Source organism: Xenopus tropicalis, chromosome 5 (assembly GCF_000004195.4).
Source record: "Xenopus tropicalis strain Nigerian chromosome 5, UCB_Xtro_10.0, whole genome shotgun sequence".
Classification (NCBI taxonomy): domain Eukaryota; kingdom Metazoa; phylum Chordata; class Amphibia; order Anura; family Pipidae; genus Xenopus; species Xenopus tropicalis.
In genome coordinates this window covers 77,413,904-77,435,355 of record NC_030681.2, presented here as the reverse complement: position 1 = coordinate 77,435,355, position 21,452 = coordinate 77,413,904, and the positions used below count along the sequence as shown (strand labels likewise).

At 38.1% G+C, this 21,452-nt stretch overlaps 1 protein-coding gene across 1 annotated transcript in view; it reads left to right on the top strand.

Annotated features, from left to right (window-relative positions):
* Nucleotides 1-1,421: 1,421 nt before the first annotated feature.
* Nucleotides 1,422-21,452, top strand: part of cdc40 (cell division cycle 40) — a 31,030-nt gene continuing 10,999 nt past the window's right edge. Inside the window, exons 1-9 of the mRNA NM_001011457.1 lie at nucleotides 1,422-1,592; nucleotides 9,146-9,232; nucleotides 9,788-9,917; nucleotides 14,383-14,466; nucleotides 16,257-16,396; nucleotides 16,635-16,731; nucleotides 17,518-17,657; nucleotides 19,625-19,699; nucleotides 21,382-21,427. Of these exons, the coding sequence (NP_001011457.1) occupies nucleotides 1,440-1,592; nucleotides 9,146-9,232; nucleotides 9,788-9,917; nucleotides 14,383-14,466; nucleotides 16,257-16,396; nucleotides 16,635-16,731; nucleotides 17,518-17,657; nucleotides 19,625-19,699; nucleotides 21,382-21,427 (952 nt within the window). The 5' untranslated portion in view covers nucleotides 1,422-1,439. The remainder of the gene's footprint in view (nucleotides 1,593-9,145; nucleotides 9,233-9,787; nucleotides 9,918-14,382; nucleotides 14,467-16,256; nucleotides 16,397-16,634; nucleotides 16,732-17,517; nucleotides 17,658-19,624; nucleotides 19,700-21,381; nucleotides 21,428-21,452) is intronic.

Here is a 21,452-nt window from a genome sequence, read left to right as displayed (position 1 = left end):
GGGTTCAACCACTTGCACATTTGCTATACGTTCTGGGTCATTAGAGAACATTAGATCCAATATAGCATGGTTACTGGTTGGCTCCTCAACCACCTGTGTGGTCAAGTTGTCATGCAACAAGTTTATAAACTTGTTCCAATTTACTGTCCTGGCAGTACTATTGCCCAAGTCAATATCAGGATAATTAAAATCCCCCATTATTATAATTTTCTCCAAACTAGCAGCCTTTTCTATTTGCAACAGAAGCTGAGCCTGTTCGCTTACATTAGGAGGGGGGTCTATAGCATACCCCTACCATTAATTTGGTAGATTCTTTACTATCTGTGAGAAGCTCAACCCATAAGGGCTCTGGCACACGGGGAGATTAGTCGCCCGCGACAAAACTCCCTGTTCGCGGGCGACTAATCTCCCCGAGTTGCCATCACCTGCCATCCCACCGGCGAAAATGTAAGTCGCCGGTGGGATGGGACACGCGGCGGCGCGATTTCGGCAAATCGCCGAAGTTGCCTCGCGAGGCTTTTTCTGCGATTTGCCGAAATCGCGCCGCCGCGTGTGCCATCCCACCGGCGACTTACATTTTCGCCGGTGGGATGGCAGGTGATGGCAACTCGGGGAGATTAGTCGCCCGCGAACAGGGAGTTTTGTCGCGGGCGACTAATCTCCCCGTGTGCCAGAGCCCATAAGGATTCAGCTCCCTCTGTTACCCCCATCACTTTCTCCTTAATATTTGCTTTAAATTCCTGCTTAACGAACACACACCCTCCTCCTTTTCTATTGCCCCTGTCCCTCCGAAACAATGCGTAACCCCCAATATTAACTGCTTCCTAGTCAGTAGTTCTTTGGTTTGTTCCCAAAAGCAGATACCATCTGCATATAGCTTGAAAATTCTTGGCAGTGATGAAATGCCTGGTATATTATTGATTAACACAGAAAATACATTTATAAACCAAAAACTGAGGAGTCTTTTTTTTCATTTCCCTGTTTTGCCTCCGTTTCCTTAATTAAACACTGGCTCTACTTAATTTCTATCCAAAATATCTTTTAGTTAAGGCGTAGTGAAATGCAACCAAAAATTCTCAGAAACACGCTGCGTTAGCCAAAGCATGGTTGGTAGTAAGTAGTAAGGTGAGCCATGTTGTCCGACGTCCGCCCTAATCCCTTTTTGCAGTGGTCAGCGCCATAAACTGTATTTTTGACTCTAGCATTAGACTAAATAGATAATCCAAGCGGCCATTATCGGTATTCACAAAGGTGGAACTCTAATCAGCTCTCCCCCAGAGCCTTTTAAATCCTTTTTTTTTTTTTTCCCTAAATCAAACTTTATGTATACGCAAAGGTATTCACAGGCTGACAAAACGTCCTGGAAGCCCATGCTTCTATTGCTTCTCCCAAGCTCCCTTGCGATCGAACTTCCGGAACTGCTCACGTCCAGTGGCAACATGGCGGCTCTTACATCTTTAGTGTCGTACGGCAGTGCTTCAGACTCTGATAGTGAGGCAGACAGTGAAGATTGCAGCGCTCATTTAAAATCTTTACCCCCGGGAACAGGGGTCTTGAGAGTTGTGGACTCGGCACCAGAGGTAGCGGTGAAGGTGGGTGCTTGGTTAACTTCTACTTGTGCCTTGTTCTGTATGTGTGCCCTGGATATTATAGTTGGACCAATGAAATACCCGTTTACACCCAGCCAAGAAATGTTTGATGCAGTTTGCGTCTTTCTCGATTTAATTGTAGCTTTGTGTTTTAAAATGTGTTTGATTCTTTTCCCAAGAGTTCGATAGCAGATGTTTAGCCAGGACTTCTGAACTCACGGAAATCCAAGAGTTATTTGATAGTACAGGCTATTTAAAAAAAAAAATATTCATCAGAAATAACATATGGCAATATTTGTATGCATTTATGTATTTTCTCTGTACATCCTGGAAGGATTTACCCTTACCAGTCACTAATATTGGCTAGTTAAAAAATGCAAAGTAACAATGTTAGTCTTCTGTCTTCATTGCCCTCCATATATTGTTTTTGCAAGATTAACCCTCTAATCCTTCAGTTCTGCAACTTTTTAATTTAATGTATGTCTGTAGTTTGCTGTGATATTGTATAAATAACAATAGATGTGTGGCTGGCAGGATTTTACTGCTAAAGTTGCAGCTTGCATATGAGAGTCTATATGCTTACTGGTGTGTATCTGATCTCTGAGGAAAGTGCTGTTTTTTTTAGCCTGTTTTAATTCCACCATCCATTTGAGGTCCCGCATTTGTTCAGAGCTCCTTGTTGCACATAACAAGTTTTGCTGTGTTTTCTCCTTGCTTCTAGCAGCTTTTATTGATTAAAACAAATCTGATCACTAAATGTTTTTTCTGTAGAGTTTGGAGCCTGCTGCTGGTATCTCATGACTGATTTTAATGATCATTTATTGTTGTTTACTATTTAAAATAAAAATAATGTTAATCCTGTAAAATATTTCTAGACAGCACTGCCGGTTTAAAGGTAATTAGAATAGTCTTTTTTGGGTTACATTTCTAAATGGATGCAGTTGGAACTATCATATCACCCCTAGCTGTGTTATTACCATCTTTTGGATTGCCGTGGAAGGAAACAGTTATTGCTCACAAGGTAGATTGGTGATTAAATGGGTAAGCTTAAAGGAGAAGGAAAGGTAAAAACTAAGTAAGTTTTATCAGAAAGGTATAAGAAAATGTAGCTATAAGCACTCGCAGAAATGCTGCACTGAGTTCTCTTTGAAAAGAAACACAGGATTTCTTGTCTGTTTTCCTCTGCCAGAGACACGCAACTCTCTACCCCCTCCCTCAAGAATACTAAGAACTCCCTCCTTAGGAATGTGGATCTGAGCCAATCAGCAGGAAGCTTCCTCATAGTCTTACAAACTGAGAATGTACATCGATCTTGGTCTTGGTACAGGAGCGAGGAATTATGGGAATTTTGTTTACACAGCTCAGTGGGTTTTTTTTTTTTTCCTATGAGGCTTCTGATCATCTGAACAGGTAAAATATGGGGAGACTTAAGGGCACTATTGAGAGAACTGAAGGTATGCCTGCAGCTTGAGATTAACACTTTATTAGCCTTTCCTTCTCCTTTAAAGTGAATCCACACTCACCAGCACACCCTGGCCTTCCCACGTATGTTCTGCTTGGTACACAATATTTAGAGAGGCTTCGGCACCCTCCACTATGTTCCAAAATGCACAAACATACTGGCATAACAGGACTTATTTAAACGGGATGAACCCTGCTATTTTATTAGCACCATGTAATGCTTTGGGGGCACGCCCCTTCATCTGGCATGTCTCTGTAAAAATCCTAAAAGAATTGGCTCAATATTTTTTTCATCCCTCTTCAAGGGTAATGTCATAGAGGCTTTGTTGTCCTTAGGAATATTTTTTTTCCATGGGCAACAAAATGGCAATCACAAAACAACTTATATCATGTGGATATTTGGGAGGTTCAGTGCGCTACTATGTAAAGGTTTTTGTTATGTTATTCTGTAGGATTCTAACTGCTCATGGTTGACAAAACATCACATGTTATTTTCCTAAGTACTTTTTAGTAGTTACGTGGTATAGAGCACTAAGCCTTGGTTCTATATAAGGCTCCTCTCTTCTTGTGGGAAAATAGTCAATTATAAAGAGCCTGGAGTTGGAGTCTACAGTGAATAAGACTTAACTAGATTAACACTAGTTATTATGGTTATTATTATCAACATGTATTTATAAAGCAACAACATATTCTGCAGCACCGTACAATAAATGGTTATATACGTTGAACATACAGATTTAAATACAAAGCAACCAATAATCGATACAAGATGTGAAGAGGGCCCTGCCCAAAAGAGCTTATCATGTAAGGTAGATACTTTATGAGTACAAAAGATAAACTGACAATTGTGTATTAATTTCTAGGTTTTCCAAGCTTGAAAGTCATAAGTATAGTATAATAATGATAATGTTGCAACCTGCTAATACTTCTGTCTTATATTCAGGTAACTCTTCTAGTGTTGCTAAGCTGGTGGCTATTTAATCTTCCTGAGACAATCGTGCTGCACCTGTGTTCTTTATATGTCCGTGTTGTCTGTGTAGTTAAACCTTTAAAGGAATAGTCCCCAGGTAGTGGAGATAATGCCTGGAACCAAGCTGAAGGCAAATCATTTAGTACAAATAGATTCTAAGCTTTACCAGTAAGAACCAAGTTTTCCTGAGTAGTACTCTGTGCTCATACACCATTATGACGCCATAGCATACAAAAATTATAGTAAGCACCGAAAAATGTTTTATGCGCACAAGCTCATATCATGTATATAAAGGTTGATACAATATGTGATATACAAGTATAAGACCTATTTGGAGACAACTACATTGCTTAGAAATAGTTGAACCAGAGGATATTTTTGAATTAAATTAAATTGAAGCTACCTAGACTAATGTGATTCACTAACGGAGGTAGAGACTAATTTACAATAGAGGTGCTATATTGCTCTAGTACAATTACCAGTAGCAACCAATAAGATTCTTTTAACATATATTACAGTATTGGTCTGACCTGTTGTTTACTGGTAATTTTTTTTTTTTTTTTTTTTAAAGACTTTGTTTTGCATATTTTTCATTACAAACAATAAAGGAATAAACAAAGAGAGATAGAAAGGGAAAAAGAAGATAGTGAAGTCAAGCCAGGCACCCCATATGGCATTAAATTTCTCTGGGAAACCTCTTGTTAGATATGTCAATTTGTGACTTGAAAGGGAGTCATTTACCAACTTTTATCAGAATTGTAGGGAAGGAGAATCTTGTGATTTCCAGTGCATTAAGATAACCTTTCTTGCATAGTAAAGCAACTGCAAATAGCATAGTCTGAAAAAGGAACAGAGTTGTAGATCTCCAATTACTCCTAGTAGACACAGCTAAGGGGAGTGGTTATTTGGATGTGCTAGCTTCTCAGTAATAAATTGCAACATCTCGCCCCAGAATCTTTGAATTACCTCCAGGTCCAAAAGACATGAAGCCTACATTTGGGACATAGGTCCAACACATTATTATATATTTTTGCCAGACTATAAGGGGTCAGATATGCTCTATTTAAAAACTTGCAATCCCTAGGCAGACAGTAGTATGCAGCCTAAGAGGTAGAAGCCTATTTTGTGCCTTTTTGCTTACAGAAGCTGATTGGTCACTGCTTGGCCTTGACTGAGCGTTCAACCTCAGTCTCTGTATCCGGGTACCCCCTTTGCTTGGCCTCGGGGCATCGATTCTTTGAAACTTCAGTCCCGTGCTGCCATTAGGCAAAGGGCCAATCCTTGGATAACAGGGAGTGGTCTTTTTGTGGAAGTGGTTGGTTGTTGCAGATAGGTCTTTGAATTTGACAGTGTCAATTAGCTTCCAGGATGTCATTTTCTTTTGAGTTTCCACCTGGGGAAACCCGCATCAAGAATACTATAGAGTTGGGTGCTGTTCAACTTTTTGTGAAAGCACACATCACAACCAGTCGGGTTCAATAAAATACAATGACATTCTAGCTAGACTTTCTCTCATTTATATCTAGACCAAGTTATTTTAATGTAATGAACATACACATACTTTAATCACAGGATGACTTGTCAGAAGCCAATCAATCTTTGGAGTGATTGTATCATGTAGAAATTGTAATTCTGTGTGAGGGCAGAGTATTGCAAAGGGGTCAGTGATTGCTATCTTGCGTGATCTAATGACAGGAGCATATACAGTTGAAGCGGATTGGTTTTATCTTGGTATTCGCTCCACATGGTCTCAGAGAAGAGGACCTGAAGTGGAATAATGTGGCGCCTACCAACCCGCAAAACTACTCTACTTTTTATAATCAAGTGCATAAAACAAGACTGTTTTAGAGGACCCTTGTGGTGTGGTACAGAAGGGGGCCCAGGTTTTACACAGTATTCTCCTTTAAAAAAAATGTTAAACCATTTGTGCTGCTGTGTAGTTCTGTGTAGTGGAATAATGAAGTGCTGCAATATCATTAATCAAGGACTGTACCCAGTATTGCATGACTAATGGTGCACTTAAACAAGTTTAGTATCCTTGAAAACCCCCAAATAGGTCTGTCTTTTATGATATGAAGTGCTGTAAAAATTGTACAATAAAGAAAATTACACCCAGGGAAGACACATTGTAAAATATGATCAATCCCTGTGGAAGGCCAAAATCTTATTTAAGGTGGCCATACATGGGAAGGTTTGCTAGTTTGGCAAGAATCTTCTCCTGATATGGCCACCTAAAGGTCAACGAACTGATGCGGATCCCAATCCAATGGAAAGTCAAACCTTCCTGATAGATGTCTGGCCTAAAATTGGCCAGATTGGCCCATCGGGGGTGCCCATGCCGGGGCAGAGAAGCTTTTGGCTAAAGATCAGCAGCTGAAATTTGCCTGTGTACGACCTCTTGTTAGACTGGTAACTTATAAGTAGGGGACTGATGTATTGTCAACAAAAGCAGCCTCTGACCTCTGATATAAAGTGAACAGTACCTGTAAATTCCCTAAATAGTTTCTATTCTGTAGCAAAATAAATGATCGTTGCAGTGGGGTTTATTGCACACCGGGGCTCAATTTTTCTTTTTTTTTTTCTTTTAAATCAAAGTAGTTGTTGATTTCCTTACAGATAAGAAAATGGATTACATTAAGCTATACTATATCCCAGTGCCTGGGATCTGATACAAATCAGTTACTTTCACAGTACATCCCTGTCATCTAGCTAGAGTAGCGTGCTAACTTTGATACTTTGTTTCTTTTTTATAAAAAGAGCTACTTTACTTAGACCTTGTGGTTATTCTCTTGTATACGTCTCAAAAATAGAAAAAAGGCAGGCACTCCGGTAAAGTCATAAGTGGATAGCAATTGTTCATGAGAAGTGGAAGTAAAATCAAAAAACTTTTTATTTAACACATGATACAAAGAGCCTTACGCGTTTCGTACCTCCTGGTACTTAATCATAGGTTATTCTCTTGTACTTTCTATTTTGTCCATTTAGTTTTTTGTTTTAATTGTGTGTTTACATTTATTATCTTTTATTATTTGTTTATTTCTGTTATGCTGTCTGTCTGGTGACGTAGGGTGACGTCATCTCCACTTTTTTCCGCCACCGTGTGCTTTTTTGACACTGTGTTTGTGGTATTCACCACTTTGATAAAGGCTAGGCTTCTAGCCAAATAGTTGGTCTCCTTAATAAAATAACTTTTTCTGTATAAGTCCTGCGAGTGCTGACCCTTTCTCCAGTATATTCAACACTTTTTGGACCTGCACCCAGGCACCAGCAACTTATCTATACGTGAGTGCCGACATCTCTTTGTAAATATATATAAATATATAAAATCTATCTATTACACACTGTAAAATAAGCTTTAGAAGCATATAGGTACAAGTTGAGTGGAACTGTTGATAATCAGAAATGATACAAAATCTTTCACTGACAAGCATGTACTTTAGTGCTTTTCTGGTGTCCTATTTTGCTGTTATCACCCCTACCTATTTCTGTCTCTTGTAAATTGTGTATTTTTCATGATTTCTTTTGCTCATGTAGAGAGGACATACATTTGAAACATGTTTGATTGCGTATTCTAGAAAAAAGAATCAACGTTGTTTTGGATGGAATAGTGCATTTCAATTTGTCACCAAGGCAACATGGTGCCAAGTTGAAAGCTTGTCTGTCTCCCACGCTCAGTAGTTAGCATCTATTCATCTTGGCGAGGCTTGTAATTTTTATTTCTATCATTTATATGTGTTGGTTTTATGTAATACATGGATGGCTGCTACCTCACTAGCAATCCATGACCTTAGGGTAACCTTGCTGAAGCAGAACTGGCCAGGCTTTCCTTTCCTCTTTAAATACACCATGAGTATGGCATTCATTCCCTTTATATGTTGGCATAAGGTGGCATAAGGACAAGGTGTTCAGCAACTCAAAATAAGCTTTCAGAATGCCGTTTGCATAGCTCAGTACTTTTACAAAACATATTTTATTATTATACTGTGTATTTACTTGTCTGCACAAAGCCCATGTACAGTAACTAAATCACACTAGGGGCCACCTACTCATCTTAACATCTTGTCTATGAAGTATGGTTTCATTATGTATTTAGTCTGTTTGACCAAGAGCACATGTGCATAGGCACATGCATTTTTGTGAGGCAGAGCTTGGCAGCATGGTGAACACCCCACAAAGGGATGAAATTTAGAAACTCCACAAAATGTTTTATTTTTAATTATTATTATTATTATTATTAGTAGTAGTAGTAGTAGTAGTGGTGGTGGTAGTAGTGGTACTGTTATTATTGTATTGCTATTGTTGTAATTGTTTTTGTATGTCCTGAATACAACTGCATCAAAAACTGCAGGGAATGCATTTAGATAATGTTAAGCCCAGATAAAGAATTCTTTTAAAATGTTATTTTAACTTGACCAAGTACTTTATATTTGGTTTTAAAGTTTTGTTTTATGAAGTAGCCGTTTCAGGTCACTTTAAGGGCTCTGCCACACGGGGAGATTAGTTGCCCGCGACTAATCTCCCCGAGTTGCCATCACCTGCCATCCCACCGACAAAAATGTAAGTCACCAGTGGGATGGCACACGCGGCGGCACGATTTTGGCAAATCGCCAAAGTTGCCTCGCGAGGCTTTTTCTGCATAGTGGGACTTTATAGCCGATTCTAAATAAGATAACCACAGACCTGATTCTTCAATGTTCCTTTGGAATGCCATCGATTCTGTTTGCAGACTGTTTGTTTTCAGTGAATAAATGTAAACACATTGCTCACCCTGTACTTAAGTCAATTATCATGGAGATTTAATTGTTTATCTGAGTTTGAGAAATTATTATAACAGACTGAAATAGTCTTGCAAGTAGCTATTGTCTGCCTCCAAGTAATCCGTAATTATCTCTGTGAATCATTCTCTAATTTGGTAGGCTGGTGTTACTAATGTACCAAATTGTATAATTGACTGGAAAGTAAAACCTCATGTCATGGTGTTTGATCAATAGGGCTGAAGCTACTTTTTAAACTATTTTTTTTAAGTGTAAGCTAAAATTGTGTGGTTTTTTTTTCAAAATGAAAGCAGAAATTACCATTCCTCTGTGATTCTGCTGATTACATTAACATGCCTGTTTTGTTATAGGAAGATGTTGAGACTGGAGATCACCTTGATCCTTATGCCAAAGAGGTTCAGTTTAATCCAACCTATGAGACAATGTTTGCACCAGAGGTAAGATTTTCTGAACATCTTAGTATAGTACCATTCTGCTGGCATTAGTGGCTGAAGGTCAGTCACTGCAATATAATACTAATGGAAAAGACAGATAGGGTGCTTTGTCCCCCTTGGGAAATCACCTCTCTTTTAGACAACAAATTGCCCAAAAATTCCTTCTCCTCCTGATCCATTATGATTCCCACACATAAAACACGGTAATCCAAATTTATAGTGTGAACTTGAAGAAGACATTTTTGAACAGATACCTGGGATTGCTGCATGCTAAGTGTTTTACATACATAGTTTTAATGTATGTAAAGGAAAAGCTATGTTCAATACCCCCGTATTGGTAACTTTAAGCAAGTGAGTAGAAAATGCTACCTGCTGATTGGTTGCTTTGGGTTACTAGACCTGGTGCAAATTGTGCAGCTTTATTGCATTAACCCATAAGACATTCTATAACATACTAAAATTACCTGAAAGTGAACTACCCCTTTAATCTTGCTTGTCATTAAAAAAAATATTTCCAGATTGCTGCTTCACATTTTGCTTTTGATTGTATTGCTGCAGTTCGGCCCCAAAAATCCGTTCAAAACACAGCAGATGGCTGCTCCCAGGAACATGCTCTCAGGATATGCAGAACCAACGCATATTAACGATTTCATGTTTGAACAACAGAGAAGAACGTTTGCAACATATGGTAAGGAATGTAATCATTGATATATTTAAGATGTATTTAACATTGTGCTTCTCATCCCAGTGATATTAGCTTTGTTAAAAATATATATTTTAAACAAGTTTTATTTATTCTAATGGCACCAAGGTTGATTTGGTTTTTGTTATGTATTCCTTTACCTTAAATGGCAGAAATCAGAAATTATTCTTTTCATTATCAGTGTTGCTGCCTGTTGACTACAATGTGAAAAAGAAATAATTCTACCGAAAAAAATTGTTCTGGATTTATCTCTTTATTTTATATGCATAAAATTTTATCAGTTCAGTCTTTTTCCACTAAGCAGTGTATAAAACTGACGTCATGATTGGCTTTAAAGCCATAGAGTAAAGTGCTGCATAAGGTCCTAGCCCTATATTAATACTAGGCTTGGCCTCGCCAGATGCATTGATGCATTGAGTACAGACTGCATTTGGAGGTAAAATCACACTCAGATGTCTGTGTTTATAAAGCCTGTCTCTACTCACTGATTTTTTGTTAGGTTTGTGTCATTGGGGCTTCCCTATTCGGCTGCAGTCACTTTCAAGTATATATTTAGTTTCTTACAAAAGGGCATAGAGCTGCTTTAATATTTTCATGTAGAATAGCTGTATGCAAACAAAATACACTCCCTGTTGCCTGCATATGCTCAGTGTCTCTTGCTATATATATGTCACTCCATATGGTTGGTTTAGCTGGCAGGTTGCATAAGCCCTGAGCACCATCAAACTAGACTTCCATTTTATGCCTATTTACTGTTAGACAGGTCAGGACATATTGCAAAGTATGCTGCAGAAGGGCATTGGGGTAATTACTATAGCTTGTATAGAGAAACCATTTGGAAACTGCTGCATAAAAAACTGGTTATTGTGAAAAGTTTAGTTTCTCTTTAATTATACAAGTAATTGGATTGGATCCAAATGGCAACATCCTTTTGAATAAAGTGTTTACCTACTTATAGCCTTTACTAATAGTGCTTATTTAAATGTATAGGGAAAGGAAAGTATCATTCATATTATGTTTCATTCAGAATTTACCAAGCCTTAAGGCATTATTGGTTTGTTTGCTCTATGATAAATGGCTGTTGAGTTCTCTGCATGGACAGCATTCATCCGTGTATTGGATAATATTAGTATATGAGCTTATATCATAAGGTTGAAATTCCTTTTGTAAAACGCCTATCCCCCTGCTGAATAATTTATATGTAGTCAGAAGGTTGTGTCACTTAATCCTAGTTTGCTGTGCTGCAGACTTAACTTGTTCCAATCAGCAAATCTGATTTTTCTCCAGTTTAAATAATATACTTCATCCCCAGTCTTAATTATTCTCAATAATAGAAGTTATACCTGTAATACCATGTATGTACACATTTCATGTCATTTATTATCAGTGAATTTTCTAAAATATGGAAAAGCAAAACTACACTGATGAGCCCCCAATAAGGGCGAAACCGGTCTGTAGTTGGGAATCTGATCAGCTATTGTCCTGGCTTCAGCTTCAAACCCAGTGGGTGAGCTTTAGCCTATAGGATAAACCCATGTAAATGGGATTTTTTTAAGAGTTTGGAATTCACTCCCAGAATTCCTTTTGTTTGCTTTTGTCTGTATGAGGCAGTCTCCTCAACCTAATTTATTTGTTTCTAAAATATGGAGGCACTGTAAATCGGAGCTTTGGTTTCTCCATGAGAATCATTTTGAGGTGGCTACACACGGGCAGTTTTAAGCTGCTGTGTATGGGGACCCTGAAAAGTATTTTGAATTGCCTTTATTACAAATTGCGTTCTGTTGTGTACTGGGTGGACTCTAAGGGGCACATTTATCAAAGAACGACATTTCAGATTTAAAAAAATGTTTATTTTTTCTAAAGTGTACAACTTTTGCGTATTTTCTGCAATATTTTCGTTTATTTGCGCAACAAAATCGCATTTGTTGCAGCGAGTACGAAAGCTTCGGATTCATTCAAGCTTCGTTATCGTTACTTTCCCTGGGCCAGGTTGGAGCTGCAGAGTGCCATTGAGTCATGTGGGAGGCTTCCAAAATCATGCACAGAAGGATCAAAGTCAGAAAGGTTTTCCTGCCATTTATGATCGTTTGGATACGAATAATGCGTAATTTTCATATTGTACCGCAATATTTTCACAACTTTTTGCAAAATTAACGCACATCAGAAATTTTCGCATTTAATTCGAATTTTCGCAAATCGTACCAGGGCTGTGGAGTCGGTAGATAAATTCTCCGACTCATCAGTTTCTGATACTTCCGACTCCACGACTCCGACTCCTCTGTTTTTAATATGCTAATGTATTTTATACATCCAGTAAGGGGCGCTTAAAACACAACTGAACTGATAATAAACTGATAGACAATTTTATCTATACTCCTACTCCTAATGATTTCCCTAGAATCCCATAGTCATGTTTAAAGTTTAAGCTAACATTACAGCTGAATTACAGCAGTTTTTCAAATGTTTTAAAGCTTCAGTCTTAAAGGAACAGTAACACCAAAAAATAGAGCTTTAAAGTAATAAAAATATAATCCACTGTTGCCCTGCACTGGTAAAACTGGTGTGTTTGCTACAGTAAAACTACTATAATTTATATAATAAGCTGCTGTGTAGCCATGGGGGCAGCCATTCAAGCTGGAAAAAAGGAGAAAAGGCACAGGTTACATAGCAGATAACAGACAAGTTCTGTAGAATACAATAGTGTTTTATCTGTTATCTGCTATGTGCCCGTGCCTTTTCTCCTTTGAACGGCTGCCCCCGGGGCTACACAGCGGGTATTTATATAAACTATAGTAGGGTTTCTGTAGCAAACACCCCAGCTGTACCGGTGCAGGAACGGCTGCCCCGGGGCTACACAGCGGGGTATTTATATAAACTATAGTAGGGTTTCTGTAGCAAACACCCCAGCTGTACAAGTGCAGGAATGGCTGCCCCGGGGCTACACAGCGGGGTATTTATATAAACTATAGTAGGGTTTCTGTAGCAAACACCCCAGCTGTACCAGTGCAGGAACGGCTGCCCCGGGGCTACACAGCGGGGTATTTATATAAACTATAGTAGGGTTTCTGTAGCAAACACCCCAGCTGTACCAGTGCAGGAACGGCTGCCCCGGGGCTACACAGCGGGGTATTTATATAAACTATAGTAGGGTTTCTGTAGCAAACACCCCAGCTGTACAAGTGCAGGAATGGCTGCCCCGGGGCTACACAGCGGGGTATTTATATAAACTATAGTAGGGTTTCTGTAGCAAACACCCCAGCTGTACCAGTGCAGGAACGGCTGCCCCCGGGGCTACACAGCGGGGTATTTGTATAAACTATAGTAGGGTTTCTGTAGCAAACACCCCAGCTGTACCAGTGCAGGAATGGCTGCCCCCGGGGCTACACAGGGGGGGTATTTATATACAAATAGGCAAATATAAGTGCTGTAGGTCACTGTGGGTGACAGTACAATATAAGTGTATTTATATAAACTATAGTAGGGTTTATGTAGCAAACACCCCAGCTGTACCAGTGCAGGAATGGCTGCCCCCATACTACACAGCAGCTTATTTATATAAATTATAGTAGATTTTCTGAAGTAAACACACAGTGCAGGGCAGCAGCACATTATATTTTAGTTACTTTTATACACTTTCATTTTTTGGTGTTACTGTTCCTTTAAATTATTGACTATCCATTCTCTTCACGTATACAAGTATTTCTAGTCCTGCAAATTTTTTTTACTTAATTAGTTATCAGTGAGAGTTAGGCTAGGTTCCCAGTGGGCATTGGGTTCCCTGTAACAGAGGAACACGACGCAGTGGAGCTGCCGAACCTTAACTGTGCGTTTTGAGTCCCATTGACTGAAGCATACAGTCAATGAAAAGCATGCTTCATGGTCACTCAACGTGTTCGTTTATGCACTGCTTGCATTGGGCTTTATTCTTATAGCAGAGAAGTAATTAATTATGACTGTTTGTGAATTGGGACATTTAAACTTGCTTTATTTTTTTTATTTTTTTATTCCCATTTAAATTTAGTAGGAGTCGGAGTCGGTTCATTTTTTTGCCGACTCCGACTCCAGGTACCCAAAATTGACTCCGACTCTCCGACTCCACAGCCCTGAATCGTACTCTGAATTCGTGCTTTGATGAATGTGCCCCCATATGTTATTATGTTAAGGGTTGGAACTGAGTATGTTATTTAACTGGTCCATTAGGTGGTGCTGTCTACAATGTTGTCCTTAAATTCCATACACTTACAATGGCCTTATTGTGAGTATAGAGCATGAATATATTGGTGCATACTGTTCATACCTGCTTTGTGAGACACCTGCAAAAAGTGTTAGGTTTTTCTCTGCCTTAAATCCCTGTTACTTTTGAAAAAGTTAACAAAACCTGAATTTCTATATAAACAAAAAGATTCTGTTCCTGCATAAATATTCCAGCTATTTATGCTCCATTTCTTAGGTTATGCGCTAGATCCTTCCATAGACCATCAGGAAACCAGCACAAAATATATTGGTTCTGTTGATGAAGCAGAAAAGAATCAAGGTAAATATATTAATATTTTGAAATATATATTTAGAATTTACTTTTTTAAACATGCAGTTACATGCAGTCATCTTTTTATTATTTGTATAAATTAGTGTCAGTCATTTGTGCATGTTACTATTTAATAGAACCTTCAACTAATACATAATGCAGTTCTTTTAATGCACTAGTATTGTATAGCATTGTCTGAACTTTTTAGTGATCTTTGTCTTTTAGATGTGGCAAAAGATAGGGGAAAAGTACAATGTTTTTATAAATAGGAAGATAAACTCTATGGCAGCGCTTCTCAACTTGTGGGTTGGGACTCCTTTGGGGGTAGAACAACCCTTTCACAGGGGTTGCCTAAGACCATTGGAAAACACATATTTCCTATGGTCTTAGGAATATTATTATGGTTGGGGGTCACCACAACATGAGGAACTGTATTAAAGGGTCGCGGCATTAGGAAGGTTGAGAACCACTGCTCTATGGCAAAATTTAACCAGGCATTTATCCACCTCATTCTGAAACCAAGGGTATTAATATGATATTGGTGCTCCCTTTGTTGATTCAACAGCCTCTGCTCTTCTAGGAAAGATTTCCAGTATATGAAACATTCTAGGATTTTATTCAGCCACAGGAACACTAGTTAGTTAGTTAGTTAGTTCAGGCACTGTTGGGTATCAGGCTTGGCTTGCAGATGGCTTTCCAGTACAGGACTGGTAGTGGTGCTTCTAGTTGATATAATTGAGATGTGACCTATTAGGCTGATGGCCCACGGAGTAAGTTAGTCGCCCATAATAAATCTCTGTTACCGCGGGCGGCTAACTGCTGCGAAATGCATTTCCACCAGCAACAATAGGAGTTTTTTTAGGAATTGATGTGTGGCCTTTTCACTAGCGACTCCTGTAAGGGCTCTGGTACACGGGGAGATTAGTCGCCCGCGGCAAAACTCCCTGCTCGCGGGCGACTAATCTCCCCGAGTTGCCTTCCCCCTGCCATCCCACCGGCGAACATGTAAGTCGCCAGCGGGATGGCAGACGTGGCGGGGCGAAAAAGCCCTAAAGGCGTTGCATTACCTCTGCATAATGTCTAAGTGCCACAGAAAAAATCCCTGCTTATCTACACAGGCACAGTAAAGCTGAGAAGATAAAGAATGTAACCATGTTCTCTGCTAAGGTTTATTTTTTGTGTGTGTTATTTTGTGCATACAAGCCTTTACTGGGAAATGCCAGTAGAAACTGATGAACAGTATAGTGTTGTATTCCTGCTGTTCACTGTTCAGCCATCACAGAGAGCCATTCACCTTTCACTGCTATATGGCATAATTGCATATTTGTAATGAGAACACAACAAAGCTGTCTACTTAATCTTTGGCATTCTCCTTGAATAGAAAATAGACTGCAGTGTTTCCATTCAGCTGATAATGAAGAATTAAAGCTTAGGGTTTTGTTGTATTATTTGTCATGATACAATAAAGATGTAAAAAAGCTAAAAAAAAAATAACAAGTGCATGTCAAGAAACAGTTTGGTGTATATGTATATTCCATTACACCAGTCCTTCCACTCCATTGTATAGAAAGCGTTAAGCATTATCCCCATAATATGAAGTGACTGCCAACAGTATGCAATGAGTATCTTTCTACCGTTACCCCAACTGTAAATATTGGTTACAGACAACCAGTATTGGTTTTCAACATCAAGTCTAAAATCAGGAACAAAATAGGTTTACTCCCTGTGCTGTGTAATTTCAACTGTAATGAAAACATAAACGTTAACTGGTATTTTAAATAATAATTCTTTCATTTCAGGTTTAACAGTGTTTGAAACAACTCAGAAGAAATCTGACAAAAGAAAGAAAGTTAAAGGAAGTGACGCCTCTAACATAGATGGTTTTCTTGGCCCATGGGCAAAATATATTGATGAAAAGGATGTTGCAAAACCTTCAGAGGTAAACTTCCAGAAATAAAGCACATAGGGCAATTTGATATGGTAAACAAAATTTGTGTGGGAAGCACTGCAAGAAGCATACTGTGGGTTGCTCTTGGCAGTTCCTGGTGTTTTGGCTGTTACCATTAAATAACCATAAACTAAATCTCTTGTGTTTCATACACCATGTAGGGAATCTTTAGTGTTTATTAACATGCATTAATTATCATAATTGATATTTTGTGCTTTTATACTTATAGGAAGAGCAGAAAGAGTTGGATGAAATAACAGCGAAAAGGCAGAAGCGGGGCAAACAAGAGGAGGATAAGCCTGCAGAGGAGAAGACCATTTTACATGGTATCCTGCTTCAAAATTATTTAATTTTTCATATGTTTTCAAAAGCTTGGTAGCCCTTTGAGAATATTTTCTATAGAGAGAGGATTTTAAACATAGCCATGTGTTTTGCATGTACACAACTGTTGGCTGTATTCAGTGTACATACAACTGGGTGCTCCTGGAAGTGGTCCCTTTTAAGTAAATCTTACCTTTTGTGGGATAGAATGCTTTGGTTGGACTTCATTTCAGATTTGTTTTAGCATACTGTACCCATTCAATTAATAACTTATTTGCAGATTAAAATAATATTGGGGATGAACCGAATCCAGGAATCGGTTCGGTATTCGGCCATTTTTGGCAGGGTCCGGATTCGGCCCAATCCACGGTCCTGGCCGAACTGAATCAGAATCGCAGTTAGCACAAATTAGCATATTCTAAGTGGGATTTGGAAGGGTTAAATTTTAGGGGGGAAAATAGTTTCAGCGTGCAGCGATTTTTACCCCTTCCGGATTATAATTAGCGTGTGGTAATTAGGATTCGGTTCAGTATTCACTGAATCCATCGGGTGGATTCAGGGGTTCAGCCAAACCCAAAAAACTGCGTTTAGTACATCCCTAATTAAAATTATTTGATTATTATATTCAGAAATCTTATGTGCTGTTATGTTTACATTTGGGAGGCAAACTGCTCATTCAAAAAGTTTGTAGTGCAAGATGCATGTAGTATTTGAAAAATATAAATTATGTAAAGACAAGTATGCCATAATGTTACTTTTATTAGATTATAAAAACAATTTTTTTCCCTTAGTTAAGGAAATGTACGACTATCAAGGAAGATCTTATCTTCATATTCCTCAGGATATCGATGTCAACTTACGCTCAACAGAATTCCCAGAAAAGTGCTATCTTCCAAAAAAGCAAATACATGTCTGGTCTGGGCATACTAAGGTAATACTTAAAACTGTTCCAAAAGTATTAGAGCAAATATTGTATTTTTCACAATATATGGATTGAATCACTGTGCTGTAGCACTGCTCAAATATGAAGTTATGCAAGAGCTAGTAATTAAAGTTCTAGAAAAACACTAATCAGGGTTGGGTTATAAAGAAAAACTATATCCTAATGATTGAATACTGAACAGTGTAAGTCCGTTGTATAAAAATGGATACGTCTGTGTTTGTTCAGAGGTTATACAGTGTTTAATTCCTTGAAACATTTGTGTTATCTCTAAATAAACAGAGATATACATCTTTGCATCCTCCTTTACAGTATCACGTTTGTGGTTATTTGCTGCAAAAAACGTCCAACAAAACAATGACACTAAACATGCTACTACAGCTGCACGGGAGTAGTTTACAGCCATTAACCTATAATAGTCCCCTCCAGCCTGACAGACCTTGAGTAATTTTGCAAAGAAGAATGGGCAAAAATTGCAGTATCCAGATATGGAAAGCTGTTAGAGACTTAATGTAACTTGGACTGTTGTTGCAGCTACAGTTGCTCCTACCAACTCCTAAAATTGTATATTCCGTTTATCTATAATATATATGCAGCCATCTGATTTCTTTTGATATTTTTAAAGGAGAAGAAAAGTCTAAATTACTGAGGGGTGCCAAATGTTAAGCACTCCCAATGAATGTAACCACCTACTTGTTACCCCAGGCTAGTGCTCCTGTTAGCAGAAAACTGTACCAGCCTGGTGTACTTCTCAACAAGCACCAAGAAGCAATATCTCTCCTGCTTCTTCTTTCTTTGCACAATAGAGTGAAAAGCTGAACTTCAACAAAAAAAGCCCAAAAATACACACAGGAGGGGGTTGTGGGAGCACTCCAAGGGGTATATTTATCATGCTGTGTAAAAAGCGGAGTAAAACATTACCGGTTATGTTGCTCATAGAAGCCAATTAGATGCTTTGCTTTGGTTTTCTAACTGTTGAAATCAAATTGCTGGTCGGTTGCCCTGGGCAACATCACCGGTAATGCTTCACTCCACTTTTTACACAGCATGATTAATATAACCGCAAGTAAATTATAGAAGTACAATAAAAATTACAATGGATCTGGCCAAATTAGTACATGTATGGGACCTGTTATCCAGAATGCTTGGGACCTGGGGTTTTCCGGATAAGGGAAATCTGTAATTTGGATCTCCATAACTTAAGTCTGCTAAAAATCATTTAAATATTGAATAAACCCTATAGGCTTGTTTTGCCTCCAATAAGGATTAATTATATCTTTGTTAGAATCGAGTACAAGGTACTGTTTTATTGCAGAGAAAAAGAAAATCATTTTAAAAAATCAGAATTATTTGCTTATAATGGAGTCTGAGAGATTTCCTTTCCATAATTCGGAACTTTCTGGATAACTGGTTTCCCATAACTGTACAAGCATGCAAAAATTAGGTTATGTTCAATGCACATTCCCTTGTCCCCTGTTTTACTAGAGAGACACCTGTTTTTGTAAATACATGCACTTGCATAGATACTAAATCTCTAGTAAAACAGGACCAGAGAATGTGCATTGATCAAACCCCCTGTTTAACAATAAGCCAACTTTTTTGTTCTACCATGCATGCGCGGCCTGGGGATATTGCAGGTGGATGGTGCTCAGGGAGTTAGTGCAGCTTCCTGCTAACACGAGCACCAGCCCAGGGTTTCTGGTAGGTGATACCTACTGGATACCTACCGGAATGTTTGGAACCCTGGGGGGGTTCCAAACATTTGGCACCCCCTTCCCTCAGTGATTTAGGCTTTTCTTCTCCTTCAAATTCACTTGTGTTATAAAAAATATAAAAAAAAACAAATATAAAAAAATCTAAGGGGTTAAGGATGTATACAAAATGTTATATTCTGACATCATTCAACTGCATTCAGTTTTTCTATATGACCTTTTTTTATAAAACCTTTTGGTTTGCAGGGTGTCAGTGCTGTAAGATTGTTTCCAGTTTCTGGACATTTGCTGTTGTCGTGTTCCATGGACTGCAAGATTAAGGTGAGAATTTCTCTTCGCCAAATGGATATGTAACCATGAAAGACATAGATGAGACAGCCTTTCAACGCATCTTGTTAATAATTCTAATAAATAACTTATCAGCTTTGAAAAAGGAACTTGCATGTTCCAAAAAGGCTTGATCTTATTGTCATTATAGTTGGCCACTAAAAATATCAACTTTTCACCATATTTGTTATACAGTAGAATCCCCATTTTACTTTTTTAGCGGACCAGGAAAAATGGTGTAAAATCTGGGAAAATCTAAAATGAGGGAAATGTGTTAACTTATTTTTCAAGTACCTAAAGGATATAAACACAGGGAGTCAGTTTTACAAGATTTAGGGGCTGATTTACTAACCCACGAATCCGACCCGAATTGGAAAAGTTCCGACTTGAAAACGAACATTTTGCGACTTTTTCGTATGTTTTGCGATTTTTTCGGATTCTGTACGAATTTTTCGTTACCAATAAGATTTTTGCGTAAAAACGCGAGTTTTTCGTATCCATTACGAAAGTTGCGTAAAAAGTTGCGCATTTTGCGTAGCGTTAAAACTTACGCGAAAAGTTGCGCATTTTTCGTAGCGTTAAGTTTTAACGCTACGAAAAATGCGCAACTTTTCGCGTAAGTTTTAACGCTACGCAAAATGCGCAACTTTTTACGCAACTTTCGTAATGGATAGGAAAACTCGCGTTTTTACGCAAAAATCGTATTGGATCCGAAAAATTCGTAAAGAATCCGAAAAAATCGCAAAACATACGAAAAAATCGCAAAGTACCGATCATTACGAAAAAAACGCAATCGGACTCCATTCGACCCGTTCGTGGGTAAGTAAATCAGCCCCCTAGTGTGTGAATGACAAGGGTTAAGCAGTGGACAGAGGGATTTACAAGACCTCTCTGACGGTCAGATGCGCAACCTAAAGTAATAAGTGGTGTGTGCATGTTTATATGAGGTGCAGACTAATTGTAATTGACTGACATTAATGGGCTTATTTATCAATTTTGGAGTTTGTGAATTTGAGTTTGTCTTTATAAATCGAATAAACGTACATATCAACTGCTTGTTTATTAATAAAGAAAACTCGTTGAAACAAAAAACATTTTTTTTTTTTTTTTTGCAATGATTTTTCGCATTGACTTTTATAGTAACTTACAAGCTTTTAGGTGGCGAACTTTTACATTCAAGTTTTCAGGTTTTTTGCACTCATTAAGTTTCAGACATTCGAGTTCTTGAAACATAATTTAAATTTGAGGTTTTTTTTTTTTATCCAAAAAATGTTGATAAATCTCCCCATAACATTGCAAAATATGCAGTTGGTTAGTATTATAACACTCTTTTGTTTCACTAATAATATTTATAAAGGACAAACATACATTTTTGGGGACGTCAGGGAAAAGCACCCATTGAAATGCATTATAAATTGGTGGGACCACAAAAATCAATGTGAAAAGCAAGAAAACTTAAAATCAGGGTATCTAAAATTGAGGTTTCACTGTATTAAATGTTTTCACTAACTTTTTGACTAGCTTACTTGGTCACACTTTAAAATAACCTGTGTCTTTGCCTTTAAGAAATTTTTCTTTGTTTGATATCTATATTTTGTGATGCTCAGTTCTGCTAAGGTGTTTCCATTTTTTTTTTTTTTACTTTTTTTTTATATTTTATGTTTTTATTTGAATAGCTCTGGGAGGTGTACAAAGACCGAAGATGCTTACGCACATTTATAGGTACAGTGCTGAATTGACTTTTTTT